Source organism: Macrotis lagotis, chromosome 6, assembly GCF_037893015.1.
Source record: "Macrotis lagotis isolate mMagLag1 chromosome 6, bilby.v1.9.chrom.fasta, whole genome shotgun sequence".
NCBI classification, from domain to species: Eukaryota; Metazoa; Chordata; class Mammalia; order Peramelemorphia; family Peramelidae; genus Macrotis; species Macrotis lagotis.
The window spans coordinates 11,375,657-11,398,298 of NC_133663.1; the positions used below are offsets into that span (position 1 = coordinate 11,375,657).

Sequence of the window (22,642 nt, forward strand, 5' to 3'; positions counted from 1 at the left end):
AAGAAAATGAGCCCCAAAGAGTTGTGGTCCCTAAAAGTCATGTAGGTAGGAAGTTTCAAGGTTAGGATTGGAATCCAAGTCTTCTAACTGTGTGTGTGTGTGTGTGTGTGTGTGTGTGTGTGTGTGTGTGTGTGTGTGAGAGAGAGAGAGAGAGAGAGAGAGAGAGAGAGAGAGAGAGAGAGAGAGAGGGGTGGGGGGAGACAGAGGCAGAGACAGAGAGATTTTGACTTGTTAGGAATTCATTTTCAGACCCAGGAAAAGGCATTCTGTGGAGAAGTATAGAGTATCAATGGAAGAGAAAGAGCCTTGGATTTAGAAAAAAGTATTCTGAGTTAATATTCTGGCTCTATATTGGGTGGCATCAGAGAAGTCATTTCCCCTCTCTGGGTCTCAGTTTTCACATCTGTAAAATAGAAGAAGGGGCTAGACTTAATCTCTAAGATGTCTTTGAGCCTATACATTCTATGACTCTGAGACCATCTGCTCCCAGGGAGAGCAGATGGGCTTGCATGGCGCTGGAAAGGAACTTGAGAGATGGAGAAAGAATAAAAATGGGACTAGGAGGTGGCCTGCTGCCATGGTGGACAGCTGGGAACGTCCAGATTTCGGGGCCATTTGCAGAAAATTGCTGCAGTCCTATCCAGCCGAGTCTGCGTTCAGCCAGTGACCAAGCTGCCTTTTGCCAGTCCAGCTTTTGGGTCATTAGTGGGAGAAACAGTTCAGAAGGAAATGTGGGAGGCTTTGCTAAGTTGAACATAGCCTACTTTGTCATCCCTCCTTGGAAGCTTTCTGGAACCAGGAGGTTGTGATTTCCCCCTATGTCCCATCAACCAGTCATGAGGCCAACTGTCTTCCTCTCCTTGCCACCTGCCCAAGCTATGCCAGCTATCTCTTTACCTCTCTCTCTGGTTGCTGCCTGCAAATACTTTGAGCCTCAACATATCCTAGGAAAATGGGATGCCAGAGCTGGAGAGGGTCATAGAAGTTATGAAGTCAAACCCCCTCATATCAGATGTGGGGAAACAGAAATCCAAGGTATAATTAGGATGAGGATGATAATAATAAAAATATCTCATTTTATAGAGAAGGAAAGAGATTATGTGACTTATCCAGGGTCACACAGCTAAATGTCTGAAATAGAATCTGAATGTAGCTATGCCTGCTTCCAGGTCCACTGCTCAATCGAGTGGCCTAATATCTTGTTTCAAAATGGAGTTAAAGTTGGTGGAAGGATAAGCAACTGAACCCCACACACATTTCTAGAGAAGCAACAATGCCTGTGACATTCACTGTGGACAGGTCAGTAGGGCCTGAGAAGCACTCCAAGGAACAGGTCTTCCCCTCCAGGAACCAGTCTCCCAGCCGAGCATGATAACTCAAACAGGGACACCGATATCTCTACCACATATTAGAATATGATGAGGTCCTTCAAGGAGGCAGCAACAGTTTTCATCAAACCAAGGGACCCAACCTGTTGAAGATAGCAAGGTAAAATTTTCACATAAGAAGGCAAAGAATTTGGCTTTATGGAGGCATAATCTTACTGTATTTGTCATTGGTCCTCTTAGTATCCTTAGGAAATTAAATCCAATGGCAGCTGAGGTCCCTCTAAATCCTCAAATTCTGGTTTTATTTCATTTTCTCATCCCCAAAATGGAAGTGGTAATAAATCAAATGAGGATATCAAAACATGAATATTTTGTATTTTCAGATTATCATTACCACAGCAAGTGACTCTGGACATGCAGAGACCTTATTTCCATTTTTAAGACCTCTGAATAATTTTTAATATCTAGGATACATTTGTCTCCACCCCAAAAGTTTTCCTGTTCATTCTAATCTCTTTTGTTTTAGCTCTTCCTTTGGTAGAAACTGATGCTACCAAATTTCAAGTCAGTTTATTACACTTAAACAGCAGGCAAGGGGACTCCAATCTGATTCCAGTTAGCAAGGAACAGGAATTACCCACTTCCCAGTCAGAACCCACAGTGTGAAGAATTATAAGGAATCAAATTGATAGAGATCATAGAATGGATCTAACCCAAGCTCCCCCTTCTGCAGTGACTGACAGGTGGGTTTAAACACTCAAGACATCATCCAACTCACTAACTCCAGTGCAAAGCTACAGAAACTTGCTGACATAAGTGCAATCTTTGTGGAGAATGGTGCAAATATTTCACTAGAGAGAAAGGAATAAGTATTCAGAGGTAATGCTAAACACTTTAAAATTATTGTCTCATTTATTTCTCACAACTGTGGGAGGTAAGTGCCATTTTATGGATGAGGACACTGAGACAAACAATTTAAGTGACTTGGCCAGGGTCACACAGCTTGTAAGGGTCAGGCTGGATTTTGAATTCAGGTCTTCCTGACTCCTGATCTCTATCCAAGATCTTTTTTCTTAAATTCTCTCTCTCTCTCTCTCTCTCTCTCTCTCTCTCTCTCTCTCTCTCTCTCTCTCTGTTTTCATTACTACTACCACCACCACTGCTGCTGCTGCTACTACTACTACTACTACTACTACTACTTACTACTACTACTACTACTACTACTACTACTACTACTACTACCACCACCATATACTATCTATTATCTATCTCTCTATTACCTGACCACCTTTCCTGAGGCTTGTGCTAAGTTGCTAGTGAAGCGTCTGTTGACATGAGATGGGGTAGCAAAGAATGGAAATCCATTCTGTAATCCAGGAGTTAGGAGCTTAATGAACGTGTATTGATTGGCTGATCTCAGATGGCAGCAGGTATTTGAGAACTTTGGGTTCAGGCTTGATCTTGTGATTCCTCCAAACCCACCAATATTTTCTCCAAATTCTGGATTCTGAACAGCTGCCCATTGGACTTTTCTACTACTTCTCATTCATCTTTCTTATCCTTTCAGGGTGTTTCCATTCATTCCTGAGGTCCCTCTTGCAACTCAAAGTCACTACAAAGGAGCACCAAGATGGCAGGAGCCTCAGTAAAAGTGGCAGTGAGAGTGCGCCCCTTTAACTCCCGAGAAATGAGCCGGGACTCGAAATGTATCATCCAAATGACAGGAAGCACCACAAGTGAGTATGGGCCACACTGTGGCTCCTTTCCTTTCTCTAATCAGATTCTGCAAGCATTGGGTGAATGACTGGTCATTGGCAGAAGATACATGAGTTCATGTTTCAGAAGGACAGATTTCCTGTCCCTCGCTTAGTGACTCTCCCCACCCACCTTTTATCTCCAAGTCCAGTTTAGTCTCCAGAACAGAAGTAAACTCTGACTCATTCTTATTTAATTATTGTAATGGGGAGCAGAAATCGATAATATCATTGAATCACTGATCGATCCCCCAAATTTATCACAGGCCTTGAGTTTTACTTTGCCCATTCACATACATACATAGTCATACACCCACTCATACCTGTATTCACTCTCACAAACATTTCACACACAGGGAATAGTCACATATTTATAACCATCCTCATACATCCTTAACTCTTTCACACTGTCCCATATACATCATCTGTTCCCTCTTACCTATCTGCAAACCATCAACCTACTAAGACAGGGCCCAAGCCTAGTGCAAAGCCATAGATGGCCTCTCGCTTCCAGACTCAGCTAGTTCTCCCTTCAGTCTTCTCTTACCTTGGCCCAGTGCCTCTCCCAGGGCCATATTGGGTGATAATCAAATGAGATAGTATTTGTAAAGTGATCAGTCCACTTTTCTGGCACCTAGTAGGCACTTAATAAACACTTGTTCCCTTCCCGCTCCCTTCTTCTATAGGATGTTATTTTAGGCTGCTTAGAAGAACCCGTCTGTTCCAAGTATACCACTCCTATTTTTCCCTGATGCCTGAGATACCCCTAGCAGGGCTGAGACAACCTCAACCTATCGAGAAGAAGAAAAGCATGCTGTTCTGTGATTGGATAAACAACACCTTGCAATTGGAGTTGAGGAATCCCCAGATCAATAGATTAGAAAGGCAAGACTCACTGTCTCGGCCTATGAGACACAGAGCTAGTGACTAGACTGTAAGGTCCCTGGGGCAGAAATCATTTCACTTTCCAACTTTCTGTCCCCAATAAGTAGTGAAGAATCCATCACAGAGAAAATATTTAATAAATTCTTTTTAAATTGTTGTTAATGACTTGCCATGCTTGGAACTCAGATGGTGGGAAACATCCATGATGTTTGTAACCAGTAAGGAAGAGAGAAACTCTTCTCCACATTCCCTGCAGTCTGGCTGTTGGTCAGAGACCCACAATGACAAAGCAGAGAAAATTCAGGAAGGGCAGGACAGAGGAAGGCTACAAGAGAGGAAGGCGACTGATTGGCATCTTTGCCACCAGCAATGGCTGGAAAAGTTAGTGAGCTCAATAAGCAGAAAGAGTATCTGTCCATCAACCCTGTAGCAGTTTCTTCAAATGCAGCAAGGAACTTGGGGCAATTATTCTGAATTTGATGAAATCTGAAACTCAACCGTAAGCTGGGAAAGAGCCTTCTATGGGTTAAAATGAAAGTGGGCAAATTACTGATTCCTCCCAATTTTTGCCCTCACATCTAGGTAAATAGGCTCTCTGTGGTTGTTTGGGAAACCCAAAGGGTTGACATCTTTCTTTTCAAAGTCCTCTAAAATTTTAAGTGATTGGTTCTATAAATAATATAGGGAGGGCATTCCAAAATGTTAGGAGAGTGCTAAGAACAAGACTTTGGATGCTTTGGCAAGGGAACATCAGAAATTCCTTTGTGACCCATAAGGAGAACAAGCTCCTTGTGAGTGTTTACTTTGATTCTCTTGAATGGATGAGCTTCTCAATGGTCAAAGGGAACATTATATAGCAAAACTCTAGAGTGGGAAGACTGGAAAGGATGTGAGAAGCTGTCTAGTCCAATTGCTTTACAAGATGAAGAGAATAAGATGCAGATGTGTTAACTGACTTGTCCCCTGAAGTAATGGACAGAATGAGGTCTGCATCCAGACTCTTGGTCCCAAATGCAGGATTCTTTCCATAGGACCCGCTATTTTGTATTTTCTTTTTTGTATTTTTTTTTGCAAGGCAATTGTGCCCAAGGTCCCAAAACTAGGTAATTATTAAGTGTCTGAAGCTGCATTTGAGCTTCATCCTCCTGACTCTGTTGCTCTATCCACTGCGCCACCTAACAGCCCCTATCTTGACTATTCTTAACCTCCAACCAATGATGTTGGAGAAGGAGGTGGGAAAGACAGAGACAGAGAGGTAGAAACAAAAAAAACCATCCAGAGACATAGAGGAGCAATTGAAACACATTAGAATACATCTTGTTAATTCTCCCAGACCTGGACCAAACATATGTTTTTTTTCTTTGATTTCTTCCAAGAGAGGGTCAGTCATGGCCTTTTAGCTTTTCTATCCACATCTCCAGAAACATTGGAGCTTATCTGTTTTTTAGGAAGAATGGAAGAAGGACTTGCAAGGAGTTTTTGACTTTGTTTGCCTGACTGAACTCTGGCATCTTGTGCCAAAATCTGGGAACAACCAGCATTGGGGATTTTCTGTGAGAGTTTCTTGTCCTGGAAGGAGAAGGGGGATTTATTATCCCTTATTCAGGCTTAAGATGAGAGCTGAAAGCTGACCCTTAGCTTTAACCAGGGAGGCTCTGTTCCTGCAAGATCTAGAAGCACATTAATGGTCTTATTGTGTAGGTTGTGAACATTGGTGGAGACAAATGATGGCATAGTGGAGAGCTGGAGTCAGTTCATTCCACCCAGCTCTTGTTAGGTATGCTTCATCCCTAGCTTTGCATCTGTTATATCTGTTATCTCTGAGTTGGTTCAGACATTAAAATTCCATTCTCAGACAATGACTTCTGATCCAACTACACTCTTTTCCCAAATCAATTGTTTTCTCTTCTCTATCCCTTTTCTTCACTGGAAGGCATGATGAAAATACCATCTGTGCCCCTGTGGTCTTCAGTTTGGTGTTTGAGACTTCATAATCTTTGGCAATGATTTATGGATTCCAACTGGCAAGATCATTTGGGCCCATATGAATCAACAGAAGTAGGTTGGAGGAGGCATATGGTGAGAGAAATCTTGGGAAGATGTCTCTTAAGTCTCCTCTCTGAGTTATATTTTCCTTAACTATAACTGGACATTTAATGATTCCCATAGTGTCAACTGAAGAGGCTTGATAGGACAGTCAAATTAGATGATATATGTTGACTGTGTCAAGTTTAAGGTCTCCTGGCAGAAGATCAGAGTAGGAAAGGACTTCAGAGGTCATATCCAGTCCAATTCCTTCCTAAACAAGAGCCTCCCTTGCAATAAATCCAACAAGTGGTCATTTAGCCTCTCAGGTAGATGTCAGCTAGTAATATACAGGCTGAAATGTGGAGAGAAAGAATCATGGATGGATTCGAGACAAAAAGAGTTCTGAAATCATTTGGTCTGATTCCAGAAACTGAAATCCCAAAAAAGTTAAATGACTTATCCAAATTCACACCTTGAATAGCAAGGACAGATTCTTACATAGGGTTTTTGGTTTCCAAGTTTGGACTTATTTTCATCTTATCAAACTACCTCCTTATCATGGTGCCAGCTTCATTTCTGATTTCAATGACCATGAACTCTTTGATAGTAGGGGCTAGCTTCTTCCTCTTCCTTCTGCTCCTCCACATATTCACTACCTCTCCCCAACTACTCTACACAGGAAATTGCCTAAACATGGTTTCTGAATGATGAGGGAGTGAATCTACTTTACTTTGCTTCCAAAACTTCCCAGATATATGCAGTCCTCAGTTCTCTGGGCTAAGAGAAGGGAGGAAATGACAAACCTGAAAGCCCTAACCCCAAATTCTTGATAGTTGGCTTCTTGCTGAGTTATTTTTCACCTGTTAAGAAGCAAAGGTTCCAGGGGTGGTTAGGTGGTGCAGTGGATAAACACTGGCCTGGAGTCAGGAGTACCTGGGTTCAAATCCAGTCTCAGACATTTAATAATTACATAGCTGTGTGGCCTTGGGCAAGCCACTTAACCCCATTTGCCTTGCAAAAAAAAACTAAAAAAAAGAAGCAAAGGTTCCTTGCTAATGAGGTTAAGTGTAAACAGTTAAAATAGACTTGCCTTCAGTTGTATGATGGAGAGGGGAGAAATGCTGCATTTGTAGCCAGAAGACCTAGGTTCAAAATTTGCTTTGTCACTTACTATTTATGTGATCCCAAGCCAAGTCACTTCAACTCTCTCATCCACCTTAGGTGAATTTCATTTTCTTTCTCTGTAAAAATGAGAACGTTGACCTGCAAGAGTGATACAATCCCTTCTATCATTAAATCTCTGATCCTTTCCTTTACCCAGATTTACCCAGATGGCTTAGATCCCTCTAAGGGTCTGACCTATCTCTACATTCATGATTTTTTGAACTCTAAGCACACATTGGCTGATTGGAAGGGGGAGGTGACTAGGAATATATGGATAATCAAGAATTTGGGGGGTGGGTTAAATTTTTTTTCCTAAGACTCAACAGTGATAGGACTACAAGAAATTGGGAAATGGGAGATAGTTTTAAGAAAGGGAAGTCCCTCCCAGTGTATTGCCCAATATCACACATCAATTCTGCAGGACAGTATGGAAATCTCCCTCATTTCCTATTCCCCTAGAGTATGTGCTCTTGGTTTTAGGATGGAGATGGGAGCCCCTCCCATGTGGGAATCCCAGGCCCCCTGCCCAAGCAGAAGTTAATGCTCTGAGTGGTCAGCATCCCGTGCAAATACTGCAGGCTAAGGAGAAATGTCACCAAGTGCTTGTCACTTGTTCTCCCAGATCAACATGGTTGATTACAATGAATCACTAAAGACTTCTCCAGGCTGCCTTTTTCTTTTTATTAATGGTAGCCATTAGGGTTGTCATTATCTAGGGTTTCTTTAACTTCTTCAGCATTGTGTGAGACAATTCCCTTCTCCAGATCTCAGGATTTTCACCTATTCATATAAGGGGCCTTTACAACGCATCACAACACAACAAAATACTATATAATGTGATTAACAAGTATTAAGCTCCTACAACATGCCAGATACTGGGCTAAGCCCTGAGAATAGAAATAAGAAAAATAAAGACAGCCCCTGCCCTGTGGAGCTTCCCATCTAATGGGGGGAAACAGCACACAAAAGGAAGTTGAAAAGGGATATGTGAAAAATGTTACCAGAGGAACCCAGCATGATGTTGGTAAAGTCAAAGTCAATGAAACACCTGAATTTGGAGAAGAGGGGGGACCTGCAGTCTCTGAAAGAGTTGCATTCTTGTGGGGTGAATGGTAGGGGAGCAGGGTCATAACTGGGGACTCTTGCAACCAGAAGGAAGAGCACACAACAGGCCCTCCATTCATTTGGAAGAAGGTCAGCAGTGGAGAGCCTGGACTGGGTGAGGTCAAAATGGGGGAGAGGAAAAACCTGGATGGGCAGATCCAGGCAGCAGCCATCCTGGTCTGGGCTATTACCTGGCAAGTAACTTCTTATTTTAACTGGTACCAAGTTCTATTGTTTCCCCCCTCCACACACATACACTAAAGAACTCTCAGTATCTTGAGTGTCCTCTAAAATGTGGCCACCTGTAGCATTGCCCCGATGGCATTGCCCTAGTTGTATCTCTGCAGGAGAGAAGAATAAAAGCAGGGAGTGAGAGAGATAATTTTGTATGCCCTCCCCACCTATTCCCTGGAGCTTAAAACCTGCCTTGGACCTGACCAGACTCTCAGGCGTAGCTCCAAATGTCCTGATTCCTTCAGGACTTTTCCAAATATAGATTCAGTTTAGGCCAAACATAAAAAGTCATGTGTTCTTAGACCTTCGAACTGAAAGTATCACGTCTAACCTCCCCCCTTTTATGGAGGAAGAAATTGAAGCTGGGAGTGGGAGAAATGAAGTGATTTGCCACCTATGAGTAGACGCTGTGCTAATTAGTATCTTAGTATCCTCACACAACACTTGAAGGTTAATATTGTTATTAGTTTCATTTTATAGATGAGAAAACTGAAGTTGAGTGATTTGCCCAAAATCAAATAGCTAGTAAGTGTCTGAGTCCAGATTTGAACTCAGGTTTTCCTGATTCACATGATAGTGCTCTATCCATGGTACCATCAGATCTGGGCTCCCTCCTGCTTCTCTGTTTCTTTTCACAGCAGCACCATCTTCTAGTTCCTCAGAGTGTCTTTTATTCTTTCTCCCAAGTCCCAACACTGATCAGTCACTGAGTCCTGGTACTCCTCCTTCCACTGTGCCCTTCATAGACATCTCCCCTTTTTTTATTGCCATAATCTGAACTTTCCCAACTCTCCACTGGATTATGGAAACAGACTCGTAATAGCTCTCCTACCTTCTGACTTTGCCCACATTTTGTCCATCCTTCATATCACCTCCATATTTCTTTTCCTAAAGTACAGTCTTGATAATGTGACTTAACTTTCAGCACCTCTAATGGCTTCCTTGCTGAATGCTGAATGAATGAATCTACTTTGATTCTTTTTCACAGCTTCCCAGATACAGCCAGTTGTCCTAAATCAAATTCCAATTTCTTATCTGTTTTCCGAGGCTCTTGATTCTTTGGGGTCAATTTCTCTTTACAGAAATCTCCTTTACACACATTCCCTAGCCAAACCTGACCCAGGTCTCAACAGTTTATACTATCCACTGAACCTGAAACATCTCCTGCCTCCTATAAACACTTTCTCATATCTACCTGTCAAAATGGTGACCACCCTAAGGTGCCTTCCCTTCTAGGGAGTCTGCTCATAATCTCAGAAATGAACATGATTCTATCTTCTTTTATATCCTGTGAATGATTTGTTAACACCTTTTTCATGGTAATTTTCAGAATTATAATCAGGAAATTTTCCCCTGGTGTTAAAGACAAGAAAGATCCCATCATCTGATGAGTTTAGGGAAACGGAGATCCCAAGATGCTGATGTGGTATGGAGGGGAAAGGAGCTCACCCCTAGACATGAGAACTTTCAATGAAATCCAACCAGCATGTATCTATATGCTTTTGTCTATTAGGTACTGGAGATGAAAAGACAAAATAAAAACCAGGGCTTACCCTAAAGAAACTAATATTGCAGATTTGGGGCGCCAGGGATTAAAGATAATAGGACCTGCTTTGGTCGTGTTGAGCTGGAGATGACTGAAGGGTATCCACTTGGAGATATCTCATTGGCATGTGGTGATTCAGGGCTAGAGCTCAAGAGAGAAATAAGGGCTGAGTATAAGATGTAGAAGTGGGAATAAATGGAAGCTGATGATTAGGAAAACAGTGTGAGGAGGGGAAAGCACTGCTTCTGGAGACAGAAGACCTTGGTTCAAATTCTGTCCCTAATAGTCATGAAATTGTACATACTGAATTGTCATGTTATATCCACCATTTGAATGTGAGCCCTTTGAGGTTTCAGTCCTTTTTACATGTTTTTAAATTTTTTTATTTTTATTTTTGGCAAGGCAATGGGGTTAAGTGGCTTGCCCAAGGTCACACAGCTAGGTAATTAAGAAGTGTCTGAGGCCAGATTTGAATTCAGGTCCTCCTGACTCTAGGGTCGGTGTTCTATCCACTGCACCACCTAGCCACCCCCAGTCCATTTTTTAAACTTTTATTTATATGCCAACGACTGGCCTTTAAAAATGCTTTACTTCAGTTTTTCCCTTTATAAAAATAAGGGGTTCATTAGATGGCCTCTCAGGTCTCTCCCAGTTCTAGATGTAGAACCAGCTGTGGATCACCGAGATCCTATGCTGAGTTTTCTCAAGGAAAGAGTGTATAGAAAGAACAATAGTGGGACAGCTAAGGGGCAGAGTGGATAGGGTACCGGCCCTGGAGACAAGAGACCCTGCAATCAAATCCAGTTTTAGACCCTTATACTTACTTAGCTATGAGACCCTGGGCAAGTCACATAACTACATTGCTTTGCAAAAAAAAAGAACAAAAAAGAGTCCAGGCCAGAGCCTTGGGGTATCCTTAGACTTGGTTGGGGGTAGGATGGGTTAATGATGATGGTTCAGCAAAGGAGGCTGGAAAGAAGTCATAGGTATACAAAAATATTTAAAGCAACTTGTGGTGACAAAAAATTGGAAACTGCATGTTCATCAATAGGAGAATGGCTGAATGAGTTATGTTGGAATATGATTGTGATGGAATATCCCTGTGCTATAAGAAATGACAAAGTATCAGAAAAACTTGGGAAGATTTATACGAACTGATGCAAAATGAAGTGAGCAGAAACAGAAGTAAACACAGTTAACAGCAATATTGTAATGATGATCAACTGTAAAATCTTTGGCTACTTGACTTGGATCAATAAAATGATCCAAATTCCAAGACTCATGATGGAAAATGTTCTCCTGGGGAGAACTGATAAATTCTGAGTACAAAATGAAGCATCATTTCTAACTTTATTTTTCTTGGGCTAATAGTTAAAATGGAAATATATCTTGTGTGATTTCACATGTATGACTGATACTGTATTGCATGCCTTCCCTTTGCTTTGGCAAGAAGTCAGAAAAAGGAAATTTAGAACTCAAAATTTTTAAAAATAAATATTTCTTTAAAAAAGAGAGAAAAGATCAAATAGGGAGGGGAAAAATCGGGAGAGAGAAGTAGGTCAAAGCTAGAAGTGGAGAAAATATCCCAGAGGAGAAGGGGGGGTTGCCATCTTTAAGTCCTGAAGAGAGGTCAGGAAGGAGAAGGTATGAGAAAAGTCTGGGTTTTAGAAGTTAGGGGATTGTTGATGGCATTGAAGACAAGGCTGACATTTGAGCATTGGGGTGGGAAGCCAGATTGCAAGGGGGTGAAGAGTGGGAGAAGAGGAAGTGGAGGCAGGGAGTGGAGACAGCTTTTTCTGGGAGTTTGGTTGTGACAGGTGGGAGAGATCTAGGTCCCTGATTTAGTTAATTTTGCTTTATAACTGGCTGTTGTTTAAGACAGTTTAGGATATGCCTGACAGTTCTTGAATATGTAATGGATGTAGAGGGAGGAAGCTCTGGAATCCTACTCTCTACACTCCCTTTTCCTTTCAACACCATCCTGCCTCTCTCTGCTCATGGAGAATCATTGCCCTTCTCTCTCTCTTCCCAATGATGGAGGGTGAGATCCGTCCTCAGCCCTAGGGAGGGGGAACCTCAAAGCCTGGCAGTCTCTGAGGGGATCAAAGGTTATGTGAATGGGGTGGGTATTTACCTTCAGATCCACCCTGAGCAGATATATGCCTCAATGGTCTCATACCCTCCATGTATGTCTATGCAATAAGGAGAGGGGGAGTGGCATGGACCTAGATCCCTAGGAATCCCTCAAGTTTCTGACTGTGGGGGAAATGGTTCTTTCTCAGGAGTTGATGGGTGTGAGCTTCCCTGATAATGATGGGTACCTCCTCCCATCCCACTCCATCCAGCCTGTGGGGCATTGGAGGACCTGGGCCAGCAGTTTAGCGTTTCTTTCGGTCCTGGCTGCCGTGATCTGACCTGTATTCATTACTGCCTAGAAAAGCTATGTGGGGCTTTGTTGTCCCTGGTGAATTCAGCAGCTGGAGGTTGAACTGGGGGCATAGTCATCTATACAAAGTCTGCAATCACCCTTGAAAAGGAAAGGCCTAAAGTTTTCCAGTGGTACTTTAGGTGGGCTTGCATTGAGGGAGTTGGAAGACAGACACAAGAGGTACCTTTAACAGGGGATTCATCTTGAGCTTGATGTATGGGTCAGCCCTTTTATCACCTCTGCTCCCCTTCCTGACCCAGCTGCTGCTTGGTGACCTTCATGGGGATTGTCATCCTTTGTTAGATTGTTGTTCATGTCTCTTCCCTGCATCAGCAAAACTGGGAGAGCAGGCACCAGTCCCAGTAAGCTGCAATTTATTTAGTAACCAGATGGAAAACTGAGTTTGGGGTCACAAGTTAGGACATTGTATACACCACCCCCAACAGAACCACCATGCTGATGGCCAGGAAGTAGGTTTCTAATCCTGGATCCACTAGGGATTGCCAGGTGGCACAGTGGATGGCGTTTTGGAGTCAGGAAGAGTTGAGTGTGAATCCCATCTCAGAATTTACTATATGACCCTGGACAAGTCAACCTCAGTGTGTTTCCGTTTTCTCATCTGTAAAGTGTATTAAGGTTAATACTATCCTTAACATCAACCTCACAAGGTTGTGGTAAAGATCAAATGAGATGACTTCATGTAAGTCTTAAAGCACATATAAACAGTAGCTTCTATCATGATCTACCACATACTGGCTGTGTGATTTTTGGTGAATCAGTTTTAGTCTCTGGGCCTCAGTTTCCTTCATGTGGCAGAGGAGGAGACAAAGAGGTGAAGTGTGTAGGGTCATGGGAATTTAGCATCATAGACATTGACTGGGAAGGATATCAAAGGCTGCTAGTCTTATCCTCCTTCCTAACTTTACAGAAGAAGAAACTGAGTCTCTCAAAGTCAAAGTAACTCCCCAGAGTTCACACAGGTAGCAAATGTCAGATGTAGGATTTGAACCCAGCTTCTTCTGCACTCACTCCCTGATGCTCAAATTCCCAAGTTTCTCTGGACTCCAGGAAGCAATGAAGACATTACCAACATTATACCTGCTCACAAACATCCTTTGCCTTGCTCTCTAGCCAGGGTGATGGATTTGCTTGGTCTTCCTGGGGCATAGCAGATTTAGAAGCCGGTGGTCCAGAATGAAAGACACAGTGGGTTCTTCAGCTTCAATGGGAAGCACCTTGGCTTGTGTTGGGTTTAAATACTCATCCAATCTTCATTTAAAACCTTTAATGAGAGAGAACTCATTCCATGTCAAGGCAAATTCCTTCCCCTTTGGAACAGCTCCAACCCTACACATCCTTTTTTTTTTGGCAGAAGAAGAAACTGAGGCTTGAGGAGGTAAAGCTGTTAGGCTAAGATCACGTAAGAAGTTTTTTTTTTATTTAGATCATGCTGGAATGTGTCTCTCCCACTCCTAGCTCTTAGTTCTGTCCTTGAAGTATAAGCAGAACCAGTCCAATATCTCTTCTAAGTGACAACCCTTTACATACCCATAAATGGATCTCTTCCCAAGTCTTCTCTTCTCCAATTAAAAAAATGACTTTCATGAGCCAGTCATCACATGATCCAATCTCTAAACCCATCACCACTCTGGGCATTCTCTAGTTTCTTAGCATCCCTCCCAAAATGTGTCCCCCAAATTGAGGGCAGGACTTCAGATGTGAGCCGACCGGGTAGTATGGCTGCTGGTGGGCCCTGGTGGGCTAATTATTTTCTGAATTCCAATCCATTTCCTGTTGATACAACCATATATTGGGCAACACCATCAAAGTCAGGGGAGAGACATAAAGGGACATTTCTCAGCTTTTGAAAAGAATTCAGAAGGAGTTATAAAAATGCTGCTAAGCTCAGGGGAAAAAAGTCTCCCAGCTCTGTCATCTGGGAGAGAATCTCTTCAAAACAACTTGAGCTGCTTTACTTGAGTATTAGGTCTCCATACATTCATCTTTTGCTGTCTGGGTTTGGGAAGGGTGTGAATGTGAATGGGTATATATGGCTGTGAGGGTGGTGGGTGTATATAGATGTGTACCTTCTTTTTTTGCTTCTGGTGCTGATGTTGGAAATTTGCTTTATCTTTGACCCTGGTGCTAATGTCCCTGCCTCAATGGCAAATTCCTATACACTCATTGTGTAACAGATCAAAGCTGGGATGATTTGACTGGCATGGGGGCTCTTGTAGCCAGAAGCATCAAATAAACAAAACCTTCAAACCATTATTGAAACATCACTCTTCTGCTCAAAAACTTCAGTGGCTCCCTACTACCTTGAGGATTTTCAAGCTTTTCAGTTTGGCATCTAAAAACCTTCTGAATTTGTCCCCAACTTCCTTTTTATCTTTTAAAGTATCACACCCTGGAGCGGCTAGATGGCTCAATAGATAGAGCACCAGCCCTGGAGTCAGGAGGACCTGGGTTCAAATCTGGCCTCAGATATTTAATAATTACCTAGCTGTGCGGCCTTGGGCAAGCCACTTAACCCCATTGCCTTGCAAAAACTAAAAAAAAAAAAAGTACCACACGCCTTCACTCACTCTTTAGTCTGGTCAAACCAAACACTTAGCTGCTCTTTGCCCCATGATATCCCCTCTCCCATTGTGTGTTTGTACAGGCAGACTGCTGTGAAAATAGCTAGGGAGGAAGTGGAGCTAGTTTCTGACTTTTTAACAGACTGGAAACACCAGATAAATGATTGAAAACGATGCCAGTTGTGGATCAGGAGAAAGAATGGGAGATACCCAAACTGGAAGAGAACTTAAGGGTTGTACTGAAATTTATGTTAATATTGTAGGCTTGCCACATGGAAGAGAGAGCTGACTTGGTATGGTTGGGCTAACAGGCATTATCAGGAAGGATTCAATTTGGTCTTGCTGTCAAGCAAAATTTCCCCAGTTAGCTAGCCGGTGGTGAGCTGGGTTTCCTTAGGAGGTTGATCATTCCATTTACAAAAGCCCTGCCCTGCCATGACAGTTGGTTGAAATCCTGATTATCCTTCAAAATAAACTTCAATTGCCACAACCCAAGAAGACTGTTCTGATGTTCCAATTCCTGATGTCTGAATTTCATTATTTTATATTCAAATTTGTGTTTGCCTCCATGCTTTGGCCAGTTTAGGGGCTATATTAAAGACACAGTAAACAGTTGCTGATGGGTTTGGTAAAAGGCTTTCCCTCCTACATTATCTCCCCTATTGAAAAAAAAAAGAAAAACAAAGTCCTTGTAACAAATATAGATTCTCAAGCAAAACAAATTCCTGCCTTTACCATGTTCAAAATGTTTGTCTCATTCTGCATCTTGAATTCATCAGCTCTCTGTGAAGATATGGGTACCATGCACCATCACAGTATTCTGTTGCATTGACTTTTTTGCTTTATGATGAGAATTTTTAAGTCTTTCAAACTTTGTTGTATGAAAACTAAGGGAAAGAATTTTCATAGTACTATATGGGGCAAGATAAGAGTCTTTAATTCATTTGGTCTTTGTTATGCAGGATTCTTTGTTGCTAACATGGATAGGTCACTTGACTTTAGACAGCCATTCTGTTCTAGTCAGTCAGTTAGGATCTGTTTACTAAGCAAGTCTGTGGATTCCATTCCCATGTGTCCAAATCAATCTCATTCTCATCCGTAGTAACAGATTCCATTGCATACTGTGCCTAGCTAAACATCGCCCAGATGCAAACTTCCTTCTGCTCTGCTCAGATTACTTTGGAAGTTCTGTTCCATTGTCTGTGCCACATTAGAGGATGCATATGGATAAGCTTGGGACCCTGAAGAGAAAGGCACCCAATATGGTGATGATCTTTGAATCCAGGCCATGGAGTAACTAGAGACCTCACAAAGGGATTGGAGAACTACCTTGAATATTTGAACCAATCACATGTGGGAGAGATGAGACTTGTTTTAGGACGGATGAGGGGGTTGGGAGAGAAATCAATGTTAGGAAAAATGTATTTATGTTTAGAACTGATAATGATGTTCAAATGGAGGTGGCCCAAAAGGGCGGCCTCTGAAGTGAGCTCCCTCTTTTCCCTCCAGAAGGTCAGATGGTCATTGTCAAGGATATTGTAAAGGAAATTTCTATTTGGATACAGGGTAGATCAGAGATCTCTGAGGTCCCTACCAGCTTATATTTTCTGGAATAGCAGTCAAAGTAAACTTTAAAAATACTGACTGAACTTCCAAATTGTCCAATTTGAGAATATATCAAGCCTGCTAATGTAATGAGCAAACTAAATCACACATAAGATGCAGCCTGGTGTGTCTGTGTCTAAACCATCCTGAAGGTCCTGAAGAGTTATCCAGAGACAGAAGCTGATAACTGGACATATTTCCATTTTCCTCACCAAAAAGAATGGGGAGAGATGTGGGTCAGGCTTTCAACATTTGCCTAATTTTACATTAATATTTTTTCACTCAGGCTCTTGGAAAGAGGGAGGACAAATAGGGCTTTAAGAAATGGGGTTCCAGTCTCCTCATCTTCCTTTAAGAAGCCCCTGTCCTTTGTCACAAGGCTGCAGAGTCACGTTCTAGGTCTCTGCTAGAATGACAGTGCATTCTTAGGAACAATGATCAAGACAGACACTAATGGATCTACCTGGTCTTGAATCTCTATGAACTACATTCAAATAACTCCAGTTTCTATAGAAGAAACTTTCCTTCCCACAGTTCTAGGAGGTAGAAAATAAAAATATTCTTCCCATTTAACAGAGAGGAAAATTATAGCTGAAAGAAATGATGGGACCTTCCCAGATTCACAAACTAAGTGTCTGAGATGGAATGTAAAACCAACTCTGCTGAGTCCAAGGGCAAGGTTCTAGGTACTATATTACCTTTCCTCCTTGTTTTATACTGAGTATACTGAGGTCTTCTGGTGTGAGTACATACACATTTACACACACACACACACACACACACACACACACACATCACAGTCACACACCCCAAAACAATTAATTGATATCATGTGTGGGAGGCACATATTGTAAGACCCATATCTTATGGAAATACTCATTGAATTTTCATTTCAGTGATTATTTACTTGTCAGATATCACTGAATGAATAGATTGGAACCAGATTTGGAACCTCTAGCTCTCCCCACTTATTCCACTAGACTATACTGCCCCCAAATAAGTCTGGATGGTGATGCAAAGGAAACAACTTCCCCAAATTCCACTGTATGCAGTAGGTGCTCTGAGCAAGAATACATACATTTCTATTTCTATTTCACTTTATGCATCTTGGTGGTCTGTGGTCCCACAGATCTCATCCTTCTGGTGTGATTATTGTCCGTATTTTGTACTCCACATGATGGAGTCTGCTCTCTCGTCATTGGCTGTTTCTAGAGGCATCAATATATTCTGCTTTGTTTTAGATACTATAGTGACTGTAGAAAAACGAGAAGGGATTCTTCCCCTCAAGGAACTTGCTATACTTAAGGAGATAAGTTTAACATACAGTTTTAGCTAATGCTAATTACTATAATTATCTGCTAAATGAGTCTATGCAGCTTGTAAGTGAAATTTATGTGGAAAAACAAACAGGCAAGAATATTAAAGGTCACACCAAAGATAAATTGCTAATGAATAGGGACCTTATACTCCCTTTGAAACATACTGCAAAGCACTGATCATAAAAAAAAACTTCTTGGTACTGAGTGAAGAGAACGGGCGGGGGAGCAGTATGGGAAAGAGAGACAAGAAAAAGGGGAAGGAGGGATGAAGGCAAAAATAAGAGAAAGAAACAGAGACAGACAGAAATGATCAAAGCGATAGAAAGGGAGAGTCTGAGACAACACAGAGGAAAGATAGGACAGAGACAGAGAAAGGCAAAAACATAGACCAAGAGACATGCATTAGAATATACACACATGCAAATATAGGTATGTTGGTTGAATCTAAAGTACAATATGCCAAGTGTACAATAAATTAAATATGTGTGAATACATACATATGTATATTAAAAAATATATATATACACACTCACACACAATTTGGTTGAATGTCTGTGTGTATATAATACGTATGAATAGATATATAGATAGATAGAGAGGTAGATAGATTGAGAGATAGGTAGATAGATGCAGAGGTAGATAGATATAGACAAAAAGATAGAGAGGTAGATAAATAGATAGATAGACAGATAAGTAAATAGAAAGAGATAGAGAGGTAAATAGATATAGAGATAGCTGGATATATTAGATAGATGAATGGATGGATAAATAGAAGAATGCATGGATAGATGGATAGATAGAGATAGATGAGAGAGAGATTGGATATAGACAGAAAGATACATGCATGTATACAGATCAACAAAGACATGAAAGATGATAGGTAGCTAGATGATAGATACAAAGACAGACAGACAGATAGATAGATAGATAGATAGATAGATAGATAGATATACACATACACACATACCTACACTTATTCATATATACCACACCAAATTGATAATTAATTTTCTAAACTATATGAATCAAATGAAATTATTTCCTTTATTTTTTATTTTCTGTTTGTCAAACATCAAATATTTGGTGTTGGATGGCTGATATGTAAGCATGTCAAAGTTATGTCAAATATTTATTGTTTGGTAAACAAAATAAAAACAAGGGGAAAATTTTATTTAATGAATATAGTTTGGAAAATTGACTCTAAATTTAGCAGAAAGGGGATTTGAAGCAATTTTATACAAATATTCTTATTCATTGTAATGAGGTAAGAGAAGTAAACACATAAAAGCAAGTTCTAGGAAAACTAGAATAATATTTAATGAAATATTTATTTCAATTGTGGAGCATATCATTTTTATCTCAATTAGTAGAAGGAATTCTTAAGATGATTTTAGTACATTAAAGTTAAATTTTGAAGGATGACAAAACCCAATATAATTAATATTTGTAAATGGTTGGGAAATTATTTACAACAGATATGATAGACAGATAAATATGAAATATGTGTAATATGATTGTGCATGTATGACCAATATCAAATTACTTGCTGTTTTTGGATGAAGGGAGGGAAGGGTGAGAGGGAGAAAATTTTACAAAATTAAATGCTGAAAACTATCTTTAGATGTAATTGAAAAATAAATTAAAAATAAAAATTCTAAAATGATAAAAATATAAGGAATTTTTAAAGTATCATAATAGTAAGTCCTAGTCCACAGGAGATCAAAGGATATGAGCAGACAATTTTAAAAAATACTCAAAAATGTTAATAATCTTTTGAAAAAAGTTAACATTATTAACGATCAGAGAGATATGTATTAAAATATAGCATGCTCATCAAAGTCGAAAAAAATAATTGAAAACAATAAAATTCAATGCTGACAGGACTGAGGAGAAACAGGTATAGTCATTCACAGGAAACTTGTAGAATGTTTTAGTGATCAAGTTAGAAATGTGTGGCAAATGTGTTAAAGTAAGTTATTTTTTAAACAATGATTTCATTATTGGAAATTGTCAAAAATGACAAAAAAGAGATATCTTTTTAAATGAAAGATTTTATATATTTTGAGTTTTACAATTTTTACCCCAATCTTACTTCCCTCTCCCCACCCCCCACAGAAAGCATTCTGTTAGTCTTTACATTGTTTCCATGTTGTACATTGATCCAAATTGAGTGTGATGAGAGAGAAATCATATCCTTAAGGAAGAAAATTAATTATAAGAGATAGCAATTTTTTTCCTAAATTAAAGGGAATAGTCCTTGAATTTTGTTCAAACTCCATGGTTCTTTCTCTGGATACAGATGGTGTTTTCCATTGCAGATAGCCCAAAATTGTCCCTGATTGTTGCACTGATGAAATAAGCACGTCCATCAAGGTTAATAATCACCCCCATGTTGCTGTTAGGGTGTACAGTGTTCTTCTGGTTCTGCTCATTTCACTCAGCATCAGTTCATGCAAATCCCTCCAGGTTTCCCTGAATTCCCATCCCTCCTGGTTTCTAATAGAACAATAGTGTTCCATGACAGATATATATCACAGTTTGTTAAGCCATTTCCCAATTGAAGGACATTTACTTGATTTCCAATTCTTTGCCACCACAAACAGGGCTGCTATGAATATTTTTTTAAAGTGATGTTTTTACCCTTTTTCATCATCTCTTCAGGATATAGACCCAGTAGTGGTATTGCTGGATCAAAGGGGATGCACATTTTTGTTGCCCTTTGGGACTAGTTCCAAATTTCTCTCCAGAAAGGTTGGATGAGTTCACAGCTCCACCAACAGTGTAATAGTGTCCCAGATTTCCCACAACCCTTCCAGCAATGATCATTATCCTTTCTGATCATATTTGCCAGTCTGAGAAGTTGTGAGGTGGTACCTCAGAGATGCCTTAATTTGCATTTCTCTAATAAGTAATGATTTAGAGCAATTTTTCATATGACTATGGATTGCTTTGATCTCCTTGTCTGTAAATTGCCTTTGCAAATCCTTTGACCATTTGTCAACTGGGGAATGGCTTTTGAAAAAAATATGACTCAGTTAAGAAATATCTTCTTAAAGATATTAATGACAGCTAACCACAGTATGTGTAAATTTGAGAGCTAGAATGCCCAACAATGAAATAATGTTTAAATAAGTTGTAGCATATCAGTGGAACAGAATATCATAGGAATAATGAAATTAAAGTTGACAAGCATGAGAAATAAAAAGAATAAAACCTCTAGGAAATAATGCTAAATGAAAAAAAGCAAGACTAGAAGGATGGAATATTTATCAACCATGATCATTTGAGGAGAAATATATGAAAATTAATTGACAAATTTTATGAGAATGTAAGAAAAGTAAATATGGTTATGTCATTTTAGGACTTAGAAGATTTGCTCTGACTTCTGATTCACATCATTTAGGGAAGCCTCTGTTAGGAAATTCTCTGTATCAGTGCAGATCAGCATCAATTGGGCCCTGAGAGACTAAGCAACTCCATAGGATCACACACAGTAAGTCTATGTTTGAGTCAAGACTTGGACTCACTTCTTGACTTAAAGTCTAACTTTCTATCCACCATAGCATACAGTCTCATGTGAAGATATTTATGTATTTAAATACAAGTTAATTTAAATGCAAATTATCACTAAGAAAACTAAATTGTTTGTCTTGATATCCCATGATAGATGTTTAATAAAACATTTTTGGGGGCGGCTAGGTGGCACGGTGAATTCAAATCCGACCTCAGACACTTAATAATTACCTAGCTGTGTGGCCTTGGGCAAGCCACTTAGCCCCATTTGCCTTGGAAAAAACAAACAAACCTAAAACCTAAAAAAACAAACCTAAAAACTTAAAACATTTTTCCCCAAAAGAAAAGAGAGAGAAGCTAAGAAGGGCTGGTATAATCATGGAAACTTTTAAGACAGAAGAGAGACTTGAATTTGAGAATGAGGAGAGCATAAAAGATGGAAATGCCATGTGAGAGATAAGAATGAAAATGTAAATGAATAGATCAGTCTGACCAGAACTAAGCATGTGTTAACAGGAGCAATAGGAAGTAGTGTTGCTAAGGTAAAGTGAGGCTAAAGCCTTGACATCCATGGAGAGAAACGTAAATAAGCATTTATTAATCACCTAAATTATTTCAGACACTGAGCTGGGTGCTGGAAATAGATCATATCATCATTGTAGCACAATGAAATTAGAGTTTAATTAAGATAAATTCAGTAGCATATTGTAGAATATATTGAAGGAATAAGAGTGGACTGAAAGAGGTCACCTTTGAGGAGACTTTTCTTTTGAGTGATTTGTCTACTCTTTCTATTTTTCATTTACTCAGTATTATGATTATGATTTCAAGTACCAATGGAAAACATGGGAAGGAAAACCCATTAGTCCAGAGGAATTAGTTTCCTATTAGGTGTAAATGGTAAAGCAGACAAAAGGCATTGCTAATGTGAGGTGTGGCTGACCACAGCGATGATTGAGACTTAACCTGAGCCTCCCACTGAGCACCAAGGACAGTGGTACCCAACCTCAGCAAAATATCACAGAAAATTTCTGCCTGTGACTAAAGCTTCCTCAAAGTTCTTACTCTCAGAGGAGGAAGACCTATCAATGGTCTTCTAATCTAAATTGTTCCTTGAAATTGTTCCTTCTGTAATATATTTAGCAAGTAGCC

At 40.2% G+C, this 22,642-nt stretch overlaps 1 protein-coding gene across 6 annotated transcripts in view; it reads left to right on the top strand.

The window, feature by feature from the left end:
* Positions 1 to 22,642, top strand: part of KIF1A (kinesin family member 1A) — a 210,751-nt gene that overhangs the window by 48,734 nt on the left and 139,375 nt on the right. For all 6 annotated transcript variants that reach the window (XM_074190741.1, XM_074190736.1, XM_074190739.1 and 3 more), the window contains exon 2: positions 2,896 to 3,064. In XM_074190741.1, the coding sequence (XP_074046842.1) occupies positions 2,959 to 3,064 (106 nt within the window). In that variant the 5' untranslated portion in view covers positions 2,896 to 2,958. The remainder of the gene's footprint in view (positions 1 to 2,895; positions 3,065 to 22,642) is intronic.